This window comes from Neofelis nebulosa, chromosome 12 (assembly GCF_028018385.1).
Source record: "Neofelis nebulosa isolate mNeoNeb1 chromosome 12, mNeoNeb1.pri, whole genome shotgun sequence".
Lineage (NCBI taxonomy): Eukaryota > Metazoa > Chordata > Mammalia > Carnivora > Felidae > Neofelis > Neofelis nebulosa.
In genome coordinates, this window is record NC_080793.1 from 48,763,007 (window position 1) to 48,785,743 (window position 22,737).

General features: G+C 42.7%; 1 protein-coding gene across 2 annotated transcripts in view; it reads right to left on the reverse strand.

Moving 5' to 3' along the window:
* Positions 1-22,737, reverse strand: part of MTAP (methylthioadenosine phosphorylase) — a 48,335-nt gene that overhangs the window by 20,969 nt on the left and 4,629 nt on the right. For both annotated transcript variants that reach the window (XM_058695219.1, XM_058695220.1), the window contains exons 2-4: positions 17,601-17,687; positions 16,320-16,378; positions 13,247-13,414 (exon numbers count right to left, since the gene is read on the reverse strand). In XM_058695219.1, the coding sequence (XP_058551202.1) occupies positions 13,247-13,414; positions 16,320-16,378; positions 17,601-17,687 (314 nt within the window). The remainder of the gene's footprint in view (positions 1-13,246; positions 13,415-16,319; positions 16,379-17,600; positions 17,688-22,737) is intronic.

The window sequence follows — 22,737 nt, forward strand, 5'->3', positions numbered from 1 at the left end:
ACTTCACTTAGCATAATACCCTCTAGTTCGATCCGTGTAACTGCAAACGGCAAGATTTCATTCTTTTTGACTGCCGAGTAATACTCCATTGTACATATATACCACTTCTTCTTTATCCATTCATCTGTCAAAGGACATTTGGGTTCTTTGCATACTTTGGCTATTGTCAAAAGTGCTGCTATAAACTTTGGGGGCACATGTGGCCCCTTCAAAATAGCACAACTGTATCCTTTGGATAAATACCTAGTAGTGTAATGCTGGGTCATAGGGTAGTTCTATCTTTAATTTTTTTTTAATTTTTTTTAACATTTGAGAGACAGAGAGAGAGCATGAGCATGGGAGGGGCAGCGAGAGGAGGAGACACAGAATCTGAAGGAGGTTCTGGGCTCTGAGCTGTCAGCACAGAGCCTGACACGGGGCTAGAACTCACAGACAGCGAGATCATGACCTGAGCCGAAGTCAGACACTTAACCGACTGAGCCACCCAGGTGCCCCTATCTTTAATTTTTTGAGGAACATCCTTACTCTTTTCCAGAGAGGCTGTACCAGTTTGCATTCCCACCAGCAGTACAAAAGGGTTTCTCTTTCTCCAGGTCCTCGCCAACATGTGTTGTGCCTGGGTTGTTAATATTAGCCATTCTGACTGGTGTGAGGTGGTATCTCACTGTAGTTTTAATTTGTATTTCCTTGATGATGAGTGATGTTGAGCATTTTTTCATGTGTCTCTTAGCCATCTGGATATCTTCTTTGGAAAAGTGTCTATTCATGTCTTTTGCCCATTTCTTCACTGGATTATTTCTTGGGTTTTGAGTTGGGATCAATTCTTTGGAGATTTTGGATACTAACCCTTTATCTGATATGTCATTTGTAAATATCTTCTCCCATTCCCTTGGTTGCCTTTTAGTTTTGCTGATTGTTTCCTTCCCTGTGCAGAAGCTTTTTATCTTGATGAGGTCCCAATAGTTCATTTTTGCTTTTGTTCCCCTTGCCTCCAGAGACGTGTTAAGTAAGAAGTTGCTGCAGCCAAGGTCAGAGGTTTTTGCCTGGTTTCTTCAAGGATTTTGATGACTTCCTGTCTTACGTTTAGGTCTTTCATCCATTTTGAGTTAATTTTTGTGTATGGTGTAAGAAAGTGGTCCAGGTTCATTTTTCTACATGTCACTGTCCAGTTTTCCCACCACCACTTGCTGAAGAGACTGTCTACATTCCACTGAATATTATTTCTGCTTTGTCAAAGATTAGGTGGCCATACACATCTGTGGGTCCACTTCTGCGTTCTCTATTCTGTTCTATTGATCTGAGTGTCTGTTTTTGTGCCAGTACCATACTGTCTTGATGATTACAGCTTTGTAATACATCTTGAAGTGCGGGATTGTGATGCCTCCAGCTTTGGTTTTCAGGATTGGTTTGGCTATTCAGGGACTTTTCTGGTTCCATACAAATTTTAAGATTGTTCTAGCTCTGTGAAGAATGCTAGTGTTATTTTGATAGCAATTGTGTTAAATATGTAGATTGCTTTGGATAGTATTGATATTTTAACACTATTTGTTCTTCCAATCCATAAGCATGGAATATTTTTCCATTTTTTTGTGTCTTCAGTTTCTTTCATAAGCTTGCTATAGTTTTCAGTGTATAGATTTTTTACCTCCTTGGTTAGGTTTATTTCTAGGTATTTTATGGGTTTTGGTGCAATTGTAAATGGGATTGATTCCTTAATTTCTTTTTGTTGCTTCATTATTGATGTATAGAAAAGAAACCAATTTCTGTGCATTGATTTTATATCCTGCAACTGCTGAATTCATGGATCAGTTCTAGCAGTTTTTGGTGGAATTTTTTGGGTTTTCCATATAGAGTATTATGTTGTCTGCAAAGAGTGAAAGTTTGACTTCCTCCTTGCTGTATCAGATGCCTTTTATTCTTTTGTGTTGTCTGATTGTTGAGGCTAGGACTTCCAAATACTATGTTGAATAACAGTGGTGAGAGTGGACATATCTGTTCTTCCCTGACCTTAGGGGGAAATTGCTCAGTTTTTCCCCATTGAGAATGATATTAGTGGTGGGTCTTTCATATATGGCTTTTAAGATCTTGAGGTATGATCCCTTTATCCCTACCTTCCTGAGGTTTTTTTATCAAGAAAGGATGCTACACTTTGTCAAATGCTATCTCTGCATCTATTGAGAGGATTATATTGTTCTTGTCCTTTTATTGATAGGATATATCACATTGCTTGTCTTGCAGATATTGGAATAGCCCTGCATCTCAGGTATAAATCCCACTTGCTCATGATGAATAATTTTTTTAATGTATTGTTGGATCCGGTTGGCTAGTATCTTGTTGAGGATTTTTGCATCCATGTTCATCAGGGAAATTAGTCTGTAGTTCTACTTTTTAGTGGAATCTTTGTTTGGTTTTGGAATCAAGGTAATGATGGCTTCATAGAATGAGTATGAAAGTTTTCCTTCCATTTCTATTTTGTGGAACAACTTCAAAAAAATAGGTGTTAACTCTTCTTTAAATGTTTGGGAGAATTCCCCTGGAAAGACGTGGACTCTTGTTTTTGGAAAACTTTTGATTACTAATTTGATTTCTTTACTGGTTATGGGTCTGTTCAAATTTTCTATTTCTTCTTGTTTCAGTTTTGGTAGCTTATGTTTCTAGGAATTTGTTCATTTCTTTCACATTGCCCAATTTCTTGATGTATAATTGCTCATAATATTCTTATTGTTTGTATTTCTGCAGTGTTGGTTGTGATATCTCCTCTTTCATTCTTGATTTCATTTATTTGGGTCCTTTTTTCTTTTTGATCAAAGTGGCTAGGCGGTTATCAATTTTTTTAATTCTCTCAAAGAACCAGCTCCTGGTTTCACTGACCTGTTCTACGGTTTCTTTTGGTTTTGTTAGCATTGATTTCTGTTCCAATCTTTATTATTTCCCATCTTCTGCTGGTTTGGGGTTTCATTAGCTGTTCTTTTTCCAGCTCTTCAAGGTTTAAGGTTAACTTGTGTATCTGACACCCTTCTTCCTTCTTTAGGAAGGCCTGGATTGCTTCCTGGATATACTTCCCTCTTATGACTGCCTTTGCTGCATCCCACAGGTTTTGAGTTGTGGTGTTATCATTTTCATTGGCTTCCATGTACTTTTTAATTTCCTTTTGAACTTCTTGGTTAGCCCATTCATTCTTTACTAGGATGTTCTTTAGTCTCCAAGTATTTGTTGTCTTCCAGATTTTTTCTTGTGGTTGATTTCAAGTTTCATAGTGTTGTGGTCTAAAATATGCATGGTATGATCTGTCTTTTTGTACTTGTTGAGGGCTGATTTGTGTTCTAATATGTGATATATTCTGGAGAATACTCGAGAAGAATGTATATTCTGCTGCTTCAGGATGCAATGTTCTGAATAATATCTGCTAAGTCCATCTGGTCCAGTGTGTCATTCAAAGCTGTTGCTTCCTTGCTGATTTTCTGTTTAGGTGATCTGTCCATTGCTGTAAGTAGGGTATTGAAGTCCCCTACTATTATGGTATTATTATCAATGAGTTTCTGTATGTTTCTGATTAACTGATTTATAAATTTGGGGGCTCCAACATTTGGAGCACAAATGTTTATAATGGTTAGATCTTCTTGGTGGATAGACTCCTTAATCATGATAAAATGCCCTTCTTTATCTTGTTAGTCTTCATTTTAAAATCTAGATTGTCTGATAGAAGTATGGCTACTATGGCTTTCTTTTGGCAACCATTAGCATGATAGATGATTCTCCATCCCCTTACTTTCAATCTGCAGGTGTCTTTAGGTCTAAAATGGGTTGCTTATAAACAACATATAGATGGATTTTCTTTTCTTATCCATTCTGTTACCCTATGTCTTTTGATTGGAGCATTCAGTCCATTGATATTTAGAGTGAGTACTAAAAGATATGAATTTATTGCCATTATGTTGCCTGTAGAGTTGGGAGTTTCTGGTGGTGATCTCAGGTCATTTCTAGTCTTTGTTGCTTTTTTGTTTTGTTTTGTTTCATCTTTTCTCCCCTCAGAGAGTTCCCCCCTAAAATTTCTTACAGGGCCGGTTTAGTGGTAACAAACTCCTTTAGTTTTTGTTTGGGAATTTTTTTTATCTCTCCTTCTATTTTGAATGACAGCCTTGATGGATAAAGAATTCTTGGCTACATATTTTTCTGATTCAGCACAATAAATATATCCTGCCACTCCTTTATGGCCTGCCAAGTTCTGTAGATAGGTCTGTTGCAAATCTGATCTGTCTTCCCTTGTAGGTTAAGGACTCTTTTTCCCTTGCTGCTTTCATGATTCTTTCCTTGTCTGTGTATTTTGTGAATTTGACATGATATGCCTTGTTGATGATTGGGTTTTGTTGAATCTAAAGGGGGTTCTCTGTGCTTCCTGGATTTGGATGTCTGTGTCTTTCCCCAGGTTAGTAAAGTTTTCTGCTATGATTTGCTCACATAAGCCTTCTACCCCTTTTTCTCTCTCTTCATCTTCTAGTACCCCTATGATTCGGATGTTACTCCTTTTTAATGAGTCACTGAGTTCTCTAATTCTTATATCATGCTCTTTTGCCTTAGTTTCCCTCTTTTGTTCTGCTTCATTATTCTACATAAATTTGTCTTCTATATCGCTGATACGCTGTTCTGCTTCTTTCATCCTTGCCCTTGTGACATCAATTCGAGATTGCATCTCAGTTATAGCATTTCTGATTTTGTCCTGACTAGATGTTACTTCTTTTGTCTCTGCAGAAAGGGATTCTATGCTTTTTTCAACCCTAGCTAGCATTCTTATTATTATGATTCTAAATTCTGGTTCAGACATCTTGCTTGTATCTGTGCTGATTAAGTCCCTGACTGTCATTTCTTCCTGGTCTTTCTTTTGGGGTGAATTTTGTCATTTTGGAGGAAGAAAAAGAATTAATAAAATAAAAATTGAAAAATTAAAAACACCACAAAATCAAATAAAGAACTGAAGATCCTAGGTGTGTTTTGGTCTAGTTGTTGAAAGAAGCTGGACAGAATAGAGAAAAAAGGGAGGAAAAGAAAAAAAAGGAAAAAAGGAAAACGTTTGAAAATTTAAAAACATAAATACAATAAAAAAGAATAAAATGGGGGGCGCCTGGGTGGCTCAGTCGGTTAAGCGTCTGACTTCGGCTCAGGTCATGATCTCACGGTCCGTGAGTTCGAGCCCCGCGTCAGGCTCTGTGCTGACAGCTCAGAGCCTGGAGCCTGTTTCAGATTCTGTGTCTCCCTCTCTCTGACCCTTCCCCATTCATGCTCTGTCTCTGTCTCAAAAATAAATAAACGTTAAAAAAAAAAAATTAAAAAAAAAAAAAAGAATAAAATGGAATGACAAAGTAAAATAGAAGTAAAAAATTTACAAAAAAGTAAAAGTATAGTAGAAAAAATTAAAGAAAAATTTTTATTAATATGGAAAATAAAAATAAATTTTTCTCTTTATGTATTCAAGAATAAGAGAAGAAAAAAAATTCAATAGACGGACCAACAGAATGAAATATGATTGGAATTATGTCCAGTTTCTCTTGGAAGTCAAACTATGAAGCACTTTATGGTCTTAAACTAAGCAGGCAGAGACGTGTGGTGTTCCTCTAGAGCACAGTTGGCACAGTTGGATGGGGTTTGGTATAATGGCTCTGTTCTCCACTAGATGGTGCTGAGTTTACCAGGGTGGATCATTTGTGGTGCATGCACAGGAAGGGTGAAAATGGTGTCACCCAGCTACCCAGTCTCTAGTATCAGAACTCTGTGCTCTCCCCAACAGGCAATCAAGCGCCCCTCCTTTGTCTCCAGCTTCCGTCCACTCCCCTCTTCTACACTGTCCGTGACCAAGCCGTCAATCAGCCTGCCAGGTGGCACCTCCCTCCTGAGCTTTATCTCAAATGGAGCTGTGTTTCCAAACCCCTCACTTCTGAGGGCCCTGTGGCTTTGACCCACTCCAATCCTCTGGGGGAGGGTCTCACCAAGCAATGGCCAGGTGCCAGCCTGACCCAGAAAAAGTTCAGATCGTGTAGCAGCAGCATTCCAGGGATTATGGTAAATCACAACACACATCTGGTGCCAGGCTTCACTTTTAACATCCTTGTTCCAACACCAGCAAATGTGGCTGTTCTCCGGGGTCCACTGGGACCTTTGCCTGCGGGGAGGCCGCACAACCTCTACCAAATGTCCTCTCAGCAAGGGAACCACTTCTTCTCATGTGGCCTGAGGACCCCTCAGACCCTGCTGTCTGCTCCTAGGAATTCACCTTTCCCACTACAGCTCCAACAGGTATCAAGCTGCGGAGTTTCAGACTCTGCACTCCCCTGTTTATAGTGTCTTAACGGTATTTAAACCCTCTTCTTTGTATTTTCTCCTTTCTCCCTTTCTTGTTAAGCCCCTTAGAGGTGTTTCCACTCTTTCTCTTTCTCTCCAGCTGCTCTCGGGGGGAGTGCTTTTCCTGTATCCTCTCCCCCACCCCAGTCTCCATCATCTCTCCGCAAGCAAAATCAGCTCTCTACCCTCTACGGCTTCTCTCTCCCCTAGTTCACTTCTGTGTGCCATGTAACTGCCAAGTTCTGTGCTTCAAGTTGTGCAGCCTGTTGTGTTAATCCTCAGATCAGTTTTTAGGTGTGCAAAATAGTTTGGTGTTGATCTAGCTGCATTTCAGGGATGAGAGAGGCAAAAAAACCTTCCATGCTGCTCTGCCATCTTGGCCCCTCCCAAACAAAGAGCTTATTAGGACATTCCTTCTCCCCAGGCTGTATTGTTAACTCAGCCCTGTGGGTCTGAGATGGTACTAATCACCACTGTGTGACAACCCTAAGCGAGTGCTCCCAGAGAGTAGTGGATGCTTTGTTTCCAGCACTTTTCTGATCATGTCTTTGTTTCTGTTCTATTTTCTGGGAGTAGTCTGGAAACCAGCTTTGCAGGAGACACACTGGAGAGAAGGAGGGATGTGAGGGAAGTGGTTGACAGAGAACAGAGGGTGGTTCAAAGCACACACAGGTATGACCTGAGGATGGACTCTCCATGCAGGGGTGACCCAGAGCCATGGCACTGACTGCCAGGTTGAGGCAGTACCATGGGTATGATCAACTTAGGAATTTTCCAAGCAGGGAAGGAAGAGCTGAGGTGGGGTGAGAGTGTGGGGTTAGAAGACATCCAAGGGGGGTAATTTAATCTTGAATTACAAAGTGTGAGGTATCTCTGGGACCCTGTCCTGTATCTAGTGGCCAGTGGGATCTGAAGGGGGAAGGCACAGCTGGGAAGTCTGTGTGTGAAGGGTGGGTGAGGTCACAGGCTCTGGATGCTAACTGGACTTCAAACTCCATGGATCCCACTTACTAGAGAGTAATGACCAATATCTTTGAGTTTTAAGTCTCTTCAACCATAAACTGAGAAAATTACACTTGTACGTGATGAACAGGATTAAGGGATTTGTGGCACTTGGTAATAACCCCCAAATTGGAAGCTTCTCAGCATTTTAATAAGAGAAGGGATATGAAGTGAGGCAGTAATAAGGGAACTAGGTTGCGGAGCAGAATGAGGAAACTCTCGGGAACATGGGTATAGCTGCCCCTGCTTCCTGGACAGGTGGGCAGGAAGACGGTAAAGGCTGGGCACACAAGTAACTGATGAGAGGGAGGGGGAAGGAACATGGTAAGTTATGCCTAATAGCTTCTGTTTTTTTCATAAAGAAGTAATACTCTCAACTAAGAGTGAAGGAGAGGGGCAGGAAGCAGTCAGGGTTTGAAATAGCTGCTCACGGGCATGGAAAAAGGGCTAAGGGAGGGCTTCCTGTGAAATCCTTTACCAGAAGCCCCATTAGTACCGATAAAAATCCATGCCATGCCCCAGAAGTTCAAAGACTGGTAATATAATGGACAGCAGAGCACACCTCAACCTCCGGGTCAGTCCTTGGCAGGGGCCCGTTCAAACAATATTACACCATGACCTCAAGGGGGGAAGCCCAGGGCTTTGGGAGGGGGAAATAAACTGACATAATCCCTTACCACTGTGTTTACAGCGGGACTTTCCTGATGAGTAAGCAAGCAAGCATCACAGCCACATTACTCAAACCTTTCCCTGACGTAGTGAAAAAAGAACGCTAAGAAGAGGGAGGCTATCAACTCAAGAACCAATCCAGCACCCTCATTTTGCAGATGAGGACACTCAGTGACAAAAGAGTTTGGGGGCAAAGCCAGGGAACAATTCTGGACGTTCTCACTTCTAAGCCGGGGCTTCCCACTGCATTCTCCACCAGAACCTAACTGGGGGCCTCAAACGTAACAGGCTAACATGTTAACGGCATTTTGCAGAAAACATCTGGCAGTAGGAATCACACCCTGTTTTTCATCTCAAATTTTTTATTGTATTTTTCTTATTGTTTAAAAAAAAAAATCCTTATCTGCATAACATTCCTGATAAAAGCCACTATTAGAAAGTAAGAATCTCATCTTTGTCCTTCACAGATGTTTGCTAGCCCCAGCTCGAGATAGTTCCGATAGCTATAGCAGTTTAATGGGTCCTACTAATCTGCATCTTAAAAAACAAACAAACAAACAAAAAAACAAACAAAAACTTAATAGAACGTGGGCATCTTTCCAAATAGCGTACCCACATATAGAGAATTCAATTCCTTTCAGTAACTATCAGGATTGATGGTGAAGAGAAGAGTCATGTATGGAACTGCTGGAATCCTCTACCCATGTGTACCAGGCACGACATGGAGAGTCAGTAGTTCGGGGTGACAGGTATACGCTACACACACGAGAGTTTGCATCACAGAAGAACCCCCAAATTATGAATCTCGGAGCATCTCCCTTGTGAGATCCTTTTAAAGTATAAACAGCCTCTCAACAGTCTCTTAAGACAGAGAGAAAGATCAAATTCCTTCCCTAGTTCAAAGGGACCACGGAATGACCGTCAAGGAGTGAAACAAGTCCCGTTCTTAACCATGTTTTATCCCGAACTGTCAAATGACCTGTGGCTCTGACAACAAGAACCTCCATCAAGGTAGAAGAAATGGATCAATCAAACCCAGTTCCATCAGAAGGCATGAGGCACTGAAAAAACTTACTGTGGACAAACCTCCTACAAGTTCTCAGTACTTGTAGAACGCCATTTGGAACTGGTTTGTGAAGAGCGTTGTACCTGAAGCCCAGGGGACCCAGGGCAAGGGAAGAGTGAAGAAACCTGTCACCGTGTAGGAAGAATAGGAAAATGACAAAACCAACACATTCTTCTGGTATTTAAATTCTAGACCATCCATTTTGCTTTCCACAGCTGCCCTAATCATAAGCACAAGATATTATTTTCACTTTAAATATTTGCTAAGGCATTTCTTTGCATGTCTGAGAAAGAGATGCATGACTGCACACACCCCAAAAATACTTGGAGCCACTCCCCTCCCCACCTGTCTGCTGTCCTGCTCTCTCCATGTCAGCCACACCCAGGATTCCCCTTCTCTCAGGCCCAGGCTTTCAACTTTTCACAGGCTGGAACACAGCTGGAGAGAAAAAAATTACTTTCAGAAGACAATGAGCTTGGGGCACCTGGGTGGCTCGGTCAGTTAAGCGTCCAACTCTTGGTTTCAGCTCAGGTCACAATCTCACAGCTTGTGAGTTCGACCCCCACACGGGGCTCTGTGGTGACAGTGTGGAGCCTGCTTGGGATTCTCTCTCTCTCTTCTTCTCTCTCTGCCCTTCCCTAACTCATGCTGTCTCTCTCAAAATAAATAAATAAACTTAAAAAAAAAAAAAAGAGGACAATGAGCTTATTTTCTTAAAAGAGCTTCTAGTCCATCATACTCCTTTAAGGGTGTATTCCATTTTTAGGGTAGAAATCTAACATTTTAAAAACCACCATAAAATCAGAGCCTGCTGTCACTCTTAACCTTAATGGCCTCTAAGGTAGGCATGGCTGATAAGCCAGGCTGGTGGTGGTTTTCTCTATGCTGGGCACTTTTTCTATGGACGGCAGAGAAAATGACGTGTTTTAGTTCTGCCATCTATTAAGTAAGAATAGCCACACTACTCCTTCCTGATTCTTTATCACAAGTTTCTGTTAGGGATATTAAAACAATCCCACTTAATTCTCTGATGACCACTTTAGGACAAGGATATTTTTTCTAAGATAATGTGCCGACAAAGTGACAGCACTAAGCAAAAATATGTTTCTAGATCAGTCCCTGTAGAAGAATCCATATGTAGTGCAGAGAGAAAGAGCCTAAGTAATGGTGGGGCTCAACCTGGATTTAAGAGAGGGCAACGGGCTGCTGATTTGGCTGAGGATAAACAGAGCCAAGAGAAAACCTCATAATCCAGGGCTCCTGTCCCCGTGGCTATCACCCACTGGGTGGCTTTGCAGAATGTTGCAATTTTGTCACCCAAGCTGAGGCTGGGTGGGTGGCTATGGGAACCTCAAGCTACAAACAGCACAGCCGCTCGCTCACCATTCTGTGTCTGAGGCCATCACCCAGAGAACGCATCAGGTGCCTGCCTGAACACACCAAGGTTTACCTTAAATACACGAAGGCCATTACTCATAAGGTAAAAAGTACCGATTCTCCTCTCCTATGACATAAACCTACTCACAGTGACTCAGGTACATACCCAAGCTTGGTTAACCTGCCCAGCTAGCGGCAGCATTATTCAGAAACACTGTCCAATAGCAGTATAATACAAGCCACTTAGTCATTTTACGTTTTCTAACACATTAAAAAAAAGTAAAAGAAATAAGTAAAATTAGCTTTAGTATCTTATCTAGCCCAATAAATCCAAAATGTCATCATTGCAATATGTCATCAACATAAAACTTCAGATTTCTTCTAAATGATATTCCCTTAAGAGAAAGTCTCTTCTATTGTTACCAAATAATGTTAACTACAGACCCACCCAACCAACATGCCACAAGCACAATAATGGCACCCAAGTACTGGGAAGATAGTACGTGCTAGATAAAAGGCACTTGCTAGACTCTGAATTTCCAAGGTAAGAGCAAGGAGTCAGGTTATCCCCACTTCACATAAAAGAAAACAGGTATCAGAAGGCGTTAAGGTTACACAGCTAAGGAGTGCTACGATGGAATGAAACCACATAGAAGGGCAACGCTTGTTCTCTTTCTCTTCTCCATCACCCCAACTGCTTTCTTGAAAGAGCCAGTATGGGAAACATCTACATTTGCTATATGTGAGGAAAATATCTGGCAAACACCAGTTACACCATCTAAGTAACAAATTAATCCAAGGCTTAATGCCCAAGTCAGACATTTCTTTCCAGCACCATCTATGATACTTAATAAATTTAGATCAGTCTGAATACGGAGTTTTATACTCTGCTATACTTTTTTTTTTTAAGTAGGCCCCACACCCAATGTGGGACTTGAACTCACCACCCTGAAGTCAAGAGTCCCATGCTCTCTACTGACTGAGCTAGTCAGGCATCCCATGTACTCAGCTTTATCAAACACAAGCATATTACAGCCATTTTCTCAAGTCATTACCTCCAAGCACAGGGACTCTTGACAACCATAGAGATTTTGATCAAGAATTCCAACCTCTCTCTTCCTTCGAACGATCACGTTCATGCAATTGCTAAACAATACTGACTGGCTGGTTCAGCCGGTTAAGTGTCCGACTCTAGATTGCAACTCAGGTCGTGATCTCACAGTTTGTGATATCGAGCCCCGTGTCCAGCTCTGCGCTGACAGTGGAGCCTGCTTGAGATTCTCTCTCCCTCTCTGCCCCTCCCCTATTCATGCACTCACGCTCTCGCTCTCTCTCTCAAAATAAAGAAAAGAAACTTTAAAAATAAATACTGACGGAGCAACTACGGGCCATGCACTGTTGTGAGTGTTAGGGATAAAGTGGCAGATAGGGTCTTTACCCTCACATGGCCTATATTCTAGAGGGAAAGATGAATAATAAACATATGGTGTCAGGTGCTGAAAAAATGATAGGAAAAATGATACATGAAGGTCATGTAATGATTTTCGTCTACCCCCATTATTTGTTAGGTGGAGCCACATGAAACTGCTGATATTCAACCATTTCTGACCTAGAGAATGGTCAATTTCATGTAGTTCAACCTAACAGTTTCACTCCATCAGGGAATAATCAAGAATGCTTCTGATGGACTCTAAATAGTACATATTCCTGACAGGAAGAAGGCACAGAGAACCAGACTGAATAAACTTTCCTTGCATAGAAGAGGTATGAGAGGTGTTTGGGTGTAGTAAACTCAGAGCAGATGGGAAGGGAGTGACAGACATAGGTCATGGTCTGGGGACTCCAGTAGGAGCCACCAAGTGGCTTCCACTCTGCTACTTCTCCCCATCATTGACTCAAGGCGCAGAGCACAGCCACCTGTCTCCATCCAAAACACCTTGGGAGGTGGTTCTTTTCACCACGAATTGTAGGGGGGCAGGGTGCAGCAGGCAGGAATCCCTAGGAGACCACCCATTCTCCCTTGTGACCTCTTTAACTATTTCTAAGTCCAGAAAAAGCTCAGGAGCTTGGCAGTCTATTACTACTGAATTTTTTTGGTAAAGGACAGTTATAAATTACTTGTGCAATTAAGTAACAAAGAAGTCCGTAGTTCCTGAACCAACTGATCAATCTTAACACCGTGTAAAGACAAGCAGATATCACATGCCTGCTGGTACAACGCGGAAGGGAGGGTTCTTGCCAAGAATTTGAACCTGGTTCTTATCAGGCCTCCAGAGCTACCCACTGGTTTACAACAAACACAGGACACAGGGGAACACCCTAAGTGACACTTAAGGATGCAGTCAGTAAAATCCAGACTGGGGACACTACAGAATAACAAGAAAAATGAAAAAAGGAGGTGGATGAAACATTATTAGCTCATGCATGTATGAGTGGACCCCCCCCCCGGACCCGGATTTGAACAAACCAACTTAACAAAAGTCTCTAAGATGGTAGAGAAGAGGGGAGCACTGTCTAGACTGCTAATACTAAGGAAATATTAAGTGATTTGCTTGTTTCTAACAGAGTCCTTATCTTTTCAAGTTACAGGCTGTAGTGAACTAATATATGGCAAAGCTGGGAACTGGTAACCGGAGAGATTCTTATTCTGTTTTGCAGATGTTTAAAACTCCCACAATGAAAAGCTTAGAGCAAGTCTGTGGGCCTGCCCTCCGCATCTCTCCCAGGTACCCACCAAATGTCCATTTGAGCTGGGAATGATCTTACATGAGCCTAAAGCATCTTCAATGATCTGCTCACCTGTCGATGAACTGATCGATAATGACGATATCACCAGGTTGAATCTCTTCCCTCAAAGAACCGCAAGCTGTGGTCACTATGACATGTGTACAGCCCTCCTCCTTCAGAGCCCAGATGTTCGCCTGGAAGTTGACTTTGGAAGGCATGATGCTGTGCTGTCTCCCATGCCTGTGGGAACAATACAGCAGATGAGTGAGCAGGGCACTCGAATACTGTCAGAATAGAAGCAGTATTTCATAGAGTTAAAATTATTCTGGGCTGCTTGAAAAACTACCAATACTACATGGAATGTTCCACCACAGAAAGGCAAAGTGTCAAGTCCAGTGTCCTTTACATGTGGTAATACAGAGGTAAGCTTTCAAGGAAGTAACCGAACACACACAAATCTCTTTCTAGAATGACGATTAAGTTTGAGCTTTGGAGTAAAACTGCCTGGGTCCAAATCCTAGCATTGCCATTTACTACTGGGGTGATCTCATCACAGCCACTCAGCTCTCTCAGCCCAGTTTTTTTCATCTGTAAAATGGATATTACTGCACCATAGATTGTTATTAAATATCCCTTGTATCATCCCATATTTATATTAAAAAAAAAACTTTAATCTTTACCAACAGAATTATGTAAAACATCAAAATGCTCTGTACATAATTTCAGACTTATCAGGGAATAGCTTATCAGGGTTTTTATCCTGAGTTGACAGATGACTTCTCAGAAGGTAGAGGTTCATGAATGCCCAGAAAGTATATGCATTTTCCTAAGACTGGTCTTCAAAACACTAAAAAGATTTTCAAAAGAAAATCAAAAACCAAAAGTAGGCAAGAGGGGTGGGTGGCTCAGTCAGTTAAGTGTCTGATTTCAGGTCAGGTCATGATCTCATGGTCCATGAGTTCGAGCCCCACATAGGGGCTCTGTGCTGACAGCTCTGAGCCTGGAACCTGCTTCGGATTCTGTGTCTTCCTTCTCTGCCCCTCCCCCGCTTGCTCTCTGTCTCTCTGTCTCTCTCTCTCAAACATGAATAAACATTTAAAAAAAAAAAAGCAGTTAAGAAACACTGCACTAGACATGCACGAGGGTGGCTTAGTTGGTAAGCATACAACTCTTGATCTCAGGGTTGTGAGTTCGAGCCCATGTTGGATGTAGGGATTACTCAAAAGTAAAATCGTTAGGGGTGCCTGGGTGGCTCAGTCCTTAAGCATCTGACTTCGGCTCAGGTCATGATTCACGGTTCTTGAGTTTGAGCCCCACATCAGGTGAGCTTGAGCCCCGCTTTGGGTGAGCCTTGCTTCTCTCTCTCTCTTTCTCTGCCCCTAGCTCACTCGTGCCCTCTCACTCTCAAATTAAAAAAAAAAAAATTTAAAAAAAGTAAAATAAAAATCTTAAAAAAAAAAAAGAAACACTACATTAGAGGGACAAATAGTTCACAGTCCAACACAATTCAGTTCAATTGGCAGTAGTATAAAAGCCTCACCATGGGGCCACACCACTAGCTGTTTTCTCTCAGAGCCTGGAAAAAATTAATCAATCCTCCCGCAATGACCACAGACCAACAAAGAATTTTGCCTGAAATCAACCCATGTAACCATCTAAACCTAAATTTAGTTTTACTGAATTCAGCAAAGTCACTTCTGTTTTAAAAATGTGGTGTGGCAGACAGGGGCACCTGGGTGGCTCAATCAGTTGGGCGTCTGACTTCAGCTCACGTCATGATCTCATGGTTCGTGAGTTTGAGCCCCTCATTGGGCTGGCTGTGTGCTGAGAGCTCAGAGCCTAGAGCCTGGAGCCTGTTTTGGATTCTGTGTCTGTCTGTCTGTCTCTCTCTCTCTGCCCCACCCTGGCTCTCAAGGTCTCTCTCTCAAAAATAAATAAACATTAAAAATATTTTTTTTTAAAAAGGGGTGTGGCAAACAGACTCTAGGGTGATCTCCGTTTTCACGCTCCATCTAATTCCCTCCTCCCTCCACTGCAGGTGGATGTGAGATTTGCTTCCAGCCAATGGGCTACACCAGAGGTGTTGGGGTCACTCTCCTGACTAGGTTTCACCTGGCCAGCATGTACTAGAGCACCCCCTCCTTCTGGCCCTGAGGAAGCAGGCCGCTATCCTATGACCTACGCCCCCGGAACTGAATTCTGCCAACAAGCACTTAAGCCTGAATGAGGACCCGGAGCTCCAAATGAGAACAAGTCCTGAGTGTACCTTGTGTGACCTTGTGTGACCCTGAACACAGGAGTCAGCTAAGCTGCACCCACACTCCTGGGGCTCAGAAAGTGTGTATTGTTTTAAGCTGCTAAATTTGTGCTAATTTGTTCTACAGCAACAGAAAACTAATCTATGTAGTCTAATTTCCAACCTTGTGATAAAAATTATTTGCTCCCTCTGTAATAATGGAATAGTCCTAGCCTGGTCAAGAAAACAGAGTGTGGATACCAAAGGGAACCCACTCCCTGCAAACCTAGAACTGTTACTGCACCAGGGGTCGTGAATGAAGCAGTCTGCCTTATTAGAAGAAAAACAATGGGGATGCCTGGGTGGCTCAGTCAGTTGAGCGACTAACTCTTTTGATTTCAGCTCAGGTCTTGATCCCAGGGTTGTGGGATCAAGTCCTGCCTCAGGCTCAAAGCTGAGCATGGAGCCTGCTTGAGATATTCTCTCTCTCTCTCTCTCTCTCTCTCTCTCTCTCCCCCCCCCCCCCCGCCCCTCTCCCCTGCTTACAAATACACTCTTACTCTCTAAAATAAATTTTTTAAAAAAGAAGAAAAACAACGGACATGAGAAAGCCTCTCTCCTCTTGAAGTTAGAACTGAAACCAGAAGCTTCAATTTTTGTCAGACTTGCTGTACTGCTCATTAATTACTCTAACCACTTGTCTAGTCTAAGGGGGGTGGGGTGAGATCTCTGTTCTCCAGAGTCCAGATAATTTACCCCAAAACCATAAGTAGTAAATAAAGGTGACCGAGAAGCTCTGGCTCCACCAGCACATAAAAACTCATTCCTGTGTCATTACTCTCTCCAGAATTCAGGTCAAATTTAAATCTTCCTTTGGTACCAACATTCAAAAAGCTTAGAATATCTTACCTTGCAAGGAGGACGCAGTCAACATTCTTTATCTTCCCCAAAATTAAGGCATCAGAAGGCTGAACATAATGAAAAATGGTTACAACCCAGTGACGTGGATACACTCATATATAAACAATTTAAAAACTGCCACTTCCATTGTTCAACCACAAAAGGATTCATGAGAACTTGGAAGATATGCTTTTAAAGAAGTACAAGAGTCTATATTTGATTAACTTAGTCACTAATACTGAGCCTTCTACAAGCACAGAAAGTCACAGGACCTGGAGAGCTGCCCTGGGTGCATGGGGTAGACCACACTTAGCAAGAACTATTTGTAGCCAAGCGCCCCGGGGATTCTGATGTCACTTACACTGATCAAAGAGAGATGTGTCAAGGGTATTGGGCGGGTACAAGAACAGGTGCAGAAAGGAGTTCACTGTCACAGAATTTAAGGACTCCGCACTGGAACAGTTTGCCATGTTAACCAGGTCTTAGATGGTCATGGGACGACCTGAGATAATGGAGAGGAAGGTCCCGACAACTTGAAGGGGGCGGGGGGGGGGGGAGGGTTAAGAAAACAGGAGACCGTGAAGTGAGCCAAGGCGAAAGCAGGACTTAGAGAACACAAGGTCAATCTATAGCCTTGGATGAAAAGGAGGACTGGGTTGAGACTGCCAGATGCAGGGATCTTACAGGACCAGGAGAACCATCAAGTTTGGAAGCAACACTATGGAATTAGAAGGCAGACACCTCATCCTAGCTGGCTGACACAAGAGCTGGAAGAACAAATAGCCTCCATGCAACAGAAAAAGAGTGTTTTATTTCCAGTTTAGTTATGCTATTGTGTTCTGCATCCTCAGGAAATCCCCCCTTTGGGCCAGGGCTTACTGAGAAGAGGCCACTTTGCATTATTTGCTACCGTGTGTCATCAGTCTGTCTCCAAAATTAGTATGGAAGACACACAGGCCCCAATTAGAAGCTGATTTGAATGCAGAGATCTGAAGAAGTGCAGTTGCGGTCTCTGAAATGAGTGTCTGGCTTCTAGAGATAAAAATTGAGAAGTTGTGTGTGCACGTTCAAAAGCCATGTTCTCAATCGTGTGAAGTCCAAGGCACTCTTAGGGACACGGTCTCAGCTGGCAGAGCCCAGTGACAGGAATACTGGCCCCTCTCAGCCGGGGGCAGAGAGCCCTGTGCTGCCACGACAAAAGCAATTTAAAAAAAGTTCTTTTTAACTTAAAAACCTAGCCAGCAAGAAGAAAGGAAGAGGCTGGTATGTCTCTGCTAACTGGATATGAACCTTGCCAAATGGAGTATCCACGTATTTTTCTGTTCGTCCTTCCAAGATCTCAGGATCATCCAGGCCTGTTCCACCAATTATTCCAATCTAAAGGAGACAATAAGAAAACAACATATTTGGTCATTTTTCATTGTAAACAAGACCATTATTTCATGCAAGTTCATTTATTCATACATATATGCTCTTCACCATTCCTGCTAAGTCCTAGTTATTTTTAAAAAACTGAACATCACAAGGGCGCCTGGGTGGCTCAGTCGGTTGAGCGTCCGACTTCGGCCCAGGTCATGATCTCGCAGTCCGTGAGTTCGAGCCCCGCGTCGGGCTCTGTGCTGACAGCTCAGACCCTGGAGCCTGTTTCAGATTCTGTGTCTCCCTGTCTCTGCCCCTCCCCCGTTCATGCTCTGTCTCTTTCGGTCTCAAAAATAAATAAACACTGAAAAAAAAAATTAAAAAAAACAACAACTGAACATCACAGAAAAACAATCACTCATTCAATACACATTTGAGAGCCTTCTATATTCCAGAAATAACCAATGCATGGGACATATTTTGGACTATATGACATTTGTTTCTGACTATGGCAATAACAAAGGTAGCATAGAAAGATACTTTAACTAGCTTAAGTTAGAAAAGCAAACCTAAAAACGAGGCATGTGGTTCTAACCAATCTTGTTTTCTCTACTAAATGGGTTATGGAGTAAGAAATGCTCAAAAGACGGCCAGGACAGAAAATATTCTGTATCCCCATCCAGTAATGATTTCTCTTCATTATGCCATTTGATAAAGAAACAAGAAAGATTTTCTTTCCTAGGCCACTGAAATCACAGAGCTATAAGAGATCATGATAGAAGAGTCTGAAAAAGCATAAAAAGTTAGCTTCATGTATATTTATAAAATCAAACTATCCTTCATATATATGTAAATATAAATAAGTAATGCAAGTTCTAAATTAAAAAAAATTTTTAAAAAAAGTTTTTTTTTTAACCTTTATTTATTATTGAGAGAGAGAGAGAGAGAGAGAGAGAGAGAGAGAGACAGAGCATGAACATGGGAGGGGCAGAGAGAGGGGGAGACACAGAATCCGCAGGAGGCTCCAGGCCCCGAACTGTTAGCATAGAGCCCAATGTGGGGCTCAAACTCAATACTGGCGAGATCATGACCTGAGCAGAAGTTGGACGCTTAACTGACTGAGCCACCCAGGAGCCCCTAAAATTTTTTTAATGTTTATTTATTTTTGAGAGAGAAAGAGCGAGAGGGGGAGGGACAGAAAGAGGGAGATACAGAATCCAAAGGAGGCTCCAGGCTCTGAGCTGTCAGCACAGAGCCCGATGAGGGGCTCGAACTTGTAAACTGTGAGATCATGACCTGAGCTGAAGTCAGATGCTTAACTGACTGGGCCACCCAGGCACCCCAACAAGTTCTAAATTTTTTAAGTTCAAGTGTTGTATTGCATTTTCCAGAGATGAACTTATTAGTCCTTGTCTCCAGGTGCTAATCAGAGTTACAAGAACCTGATACTGCAATTCCAGAGTTAATTTGATGACTAAGAAACACAAACAAGAATAATTACAAAGACAACTAAATATTAACTGAACAGTTAACTAAAACTTCAATGACTGAAATCATTCAGGTTCCCTGGGCTGACAGTTCCTCAAAGAGAAACAGGATTTAAATTACTGATGACAGGTTAAAGAGAGGACACTTTACTAGAAACTGAATGGAAAGTGACCTGCACGTTTTCCTTTTATTCAACAAAAAGCTTTAAATCTATTGTCACTGGAGTAAAATTTCTACTAAATGAAAGAAAGCAGCTCCTTGAGAAAAAATTCCAGAGTTAAGAATTAACTGAACATCTGAGTGAGTTTCAGATCAAGTGACACAAGTTGACTTCTATTTAATATGTGGGAAAATGGCCACCTCTCTGGCCTGCGGTTTTCTGGAAGGAAAACCAAACAGAATAAACAACACAGGTAATTTAGTGAGATTTTACTGAAGAACTGCTAGTTACAGGATTCAGACCTTTAAAAATATCCCCCCAACGTCCTCAAGTGGCTAAACCAGTTTTTGAAGTTGGTGCCACCTTGTGGTATGTTAAAACCACAGCAGGTTACACATTCGATGCCGACCCCACATTTCTCTCGTATCTTGCTACCACGTAAGACAAAACCCACATTGCAGTTTTGAAATCAACAGAAATGTTCATTTAAGTCAGTACATTTAAACCATGCCAATTTTGATAGAAAAAAATTTTTTTAAATTTGGTTTTATATAATCCTAACCCTTCCTTTCGCTGGGCCAGGGCATCTCACATCCGGATTCAATACTGGATTCTCAGACTTGTACATACAAGACAACACAGACTTTGTTGTGAAACCACCTCGGTTTGGGGGAAGCTAGCCCAACCTCGCAGCAGCGATGAAGAAATGCCAACCAGGGATCCTGCTGCAGTTTGGAGCCCCTGGGCCCGCTATCAGCAGCCCCAAGCTTCAGTCCGCAGCACCCTGGCTCCATGACTGCATTAGGTAGGTGGTAAATCAGCCCTCAGAGAGGAACACGTAGTTTCACTGGGCATGAAAGCAAGAGCTGTTACCGCTCCCCAGAAGGTTGGAACAGGGTCTCGGGCACTGGAATTATCTATAGGTGAACACATCCAGTCATCTAACCGGCTCCAATTGTTCATGGAAAACCACATCTCAAAAGGGATACAGAACACATGTAGCAAACTGCATACTGCCATATCGGGGAAATAGACCTCTAACCATTTTTCTGCTGTGGAGGGAGGCCAGCAGTGCCAGAATGGGGCAATGTTGCCACCTGCTGGCTCCACAGCAAAGTACAACTAGGAGGGAACTCTCTCAAGCACCCATGTCCTACCTAATAGGGTGTCACGTGGAGCCTCTCAATTCAACAGTCCATCTAGTACCTGCCTTGGTAACGCCTTAGTGATGAAGTAATTGTGCCTGAGTACTTACAAGTCACAGGCACTAGGCTGAGTGCTTCAGATGCCTTACCTCAACTGATCTTCACAACCACCCTGCAAGACAGGCCCCACAGTGTCACAGTCACTTTACCAAAGACAAAAAAAAACAAGCATCAGATTAAGAAACTTGTCCAAGAAGTAAGGAGCAAAGCTGGAATAGGAACCGAGGTCTTTCACGCTCAACTACAACGATGTACTACTACCTTCCAATATCCCCTGGAGTCCTTTACAGCATCGTACCGTACTGGGAAAGTTTTTCTGTCTCCGTGTATTAAGGAAACTGATGTCCAGAGAGGTCAAATTCTGGACCGGGGTCACAGAGCGAACAGAAATAATGCAAACACCTAAGAAGGGAGGGGACTCTCCATCTGTGACTTCATCCACACTCAGGAAGCAACGACAGGACCTTACCAGGCCTTCTGGGTCAGAAGCATCAGCCCTCCATCCAGGAAACCCTAGACTGCTAGAAATAAATATGTTTGGAGACAAGGATGGAATTCCTAGGTCACTTTACACCAGATAAAGTTCTAAAATAGAGAGACCCCCCCCCCCCCAACCTGGTCAATCATGGTCACTGCCAAATTATAACAGCTACTGGGTTCATTCCATACTTTCCCACTGACAGACCACCGAGTCAACTTCCTTCAAAAGAGAAGAGAGTTTGACTTCCTGAGAGTGCAAAAGCATCTTATCTAAATGTTGGCTTACCTGGCCACAATGGTTATTTCCAGCAATGCTAAAAGGGCTCACACTAACCCCCTATCCTGCGTCCTTTTCCCCTGGTACCTAGACCTAGGAGATTTCACATATCCCACTTGGTTTCAAGAACCACTCACCATCACTCTGAGGCCCAGATACACTACCTGAAGGAACCTAGCACTCCACGACGGCATTCTCAAAACACCGTAACCCCAAGCAGTTGAGACTAGCTCATGCCAGAGAGGTGGGCTTCCTCTGAGTGCTTCAAGCTCACGAGGAGGCAAGAAGGCCAGAGCTCAAGCTGGCAGCAATCCCTTATCTGAGCATTTCAGTCCTGCAGCCCCGGCTGCCGTTGACCTATTTGGCAAGCACAAGAGACAAAAGTTCTCCTTTAATTGAGCCAACCTGGCTTTGAGCCTCCCAGGGCCTTGCAAAATCCCAGAAGCCCAGCTGTATGGGGACAGAGTGGCCAAATGTCTCAGTCTGGGTGGCCTGTTGAAAACCTGCAATACGGTCCAGATAGCTGGTGGCTCCATCTCGGACAAGATGCCCTTCTCCGTAAGCCACCCTTGTAGGTGATGGTTATGGGCTGAACTGGTTCCCCCCAAATCCGTATTTTGAAGCACTAATATCTAATATCTCAGAATGCAACTCTTTTCGGAAATAGGATCTTTGTTGAGGTAATTAAAGTTAAATGAAGTCACAGGAAGGGCCCTAATCCACTATGACTGGTATCCCTATAAAACAAGATTAGGAACACAAACACACAGAGGGAAGACCGTGTGAGGCACAGGAAGCTGGCTGACTGCAAGCCAAGGAGAGGCCTCAGAAGCAACCAACCGTGCTGACACCTGGATCTTGGCCTCCCAGCCTCCAGACAATGAATAAATGTCTGTTGCCTAAGTAACAGTTTGCGGTACTTTGCTATGGCGGCACTGGGAAACTAATCTGGTCATGTGATATTCTGATCAGAGATAACCTTGGGGCTCAGAACATCTGTAGCTTTACTTAACCAACCACCCCTTGCAAAGTCAGGATGTTTATTCTAATGGGTAGACACCCCCCTTGAAGATATAATTCACCTCCTGAAATGGCCAATTTTTTTATACTCTGGTTTCTCTTCAGATCGCATAAATCTTTCGCCTTTTACTGAAATGGCCAATTTTTTTTTTTTTTGAGAAGGATTTTCCTCAATGCTAATTATATTCTGTAGAGCTTTCCTTCCCTTGTGGCACAGCAGCAGGAATGTTCCCGGTGTTCCCCCTGGGTCAGCTCCGGGATACGAGAATCCTGCGGGGAACTTTCAATACTGAAGCTCAGGTCCAAGATTCCAGAGACTCTGATTAACCGGGCAAGGCAAGGTTTGTGTTCTTAAAGCTCCTCAGGTAGTTGTGCAGCCAGAAATGAGCACCCCCACCCTATGGCCCAGACCACGAATTGCCAAAATCTGGACTAGCT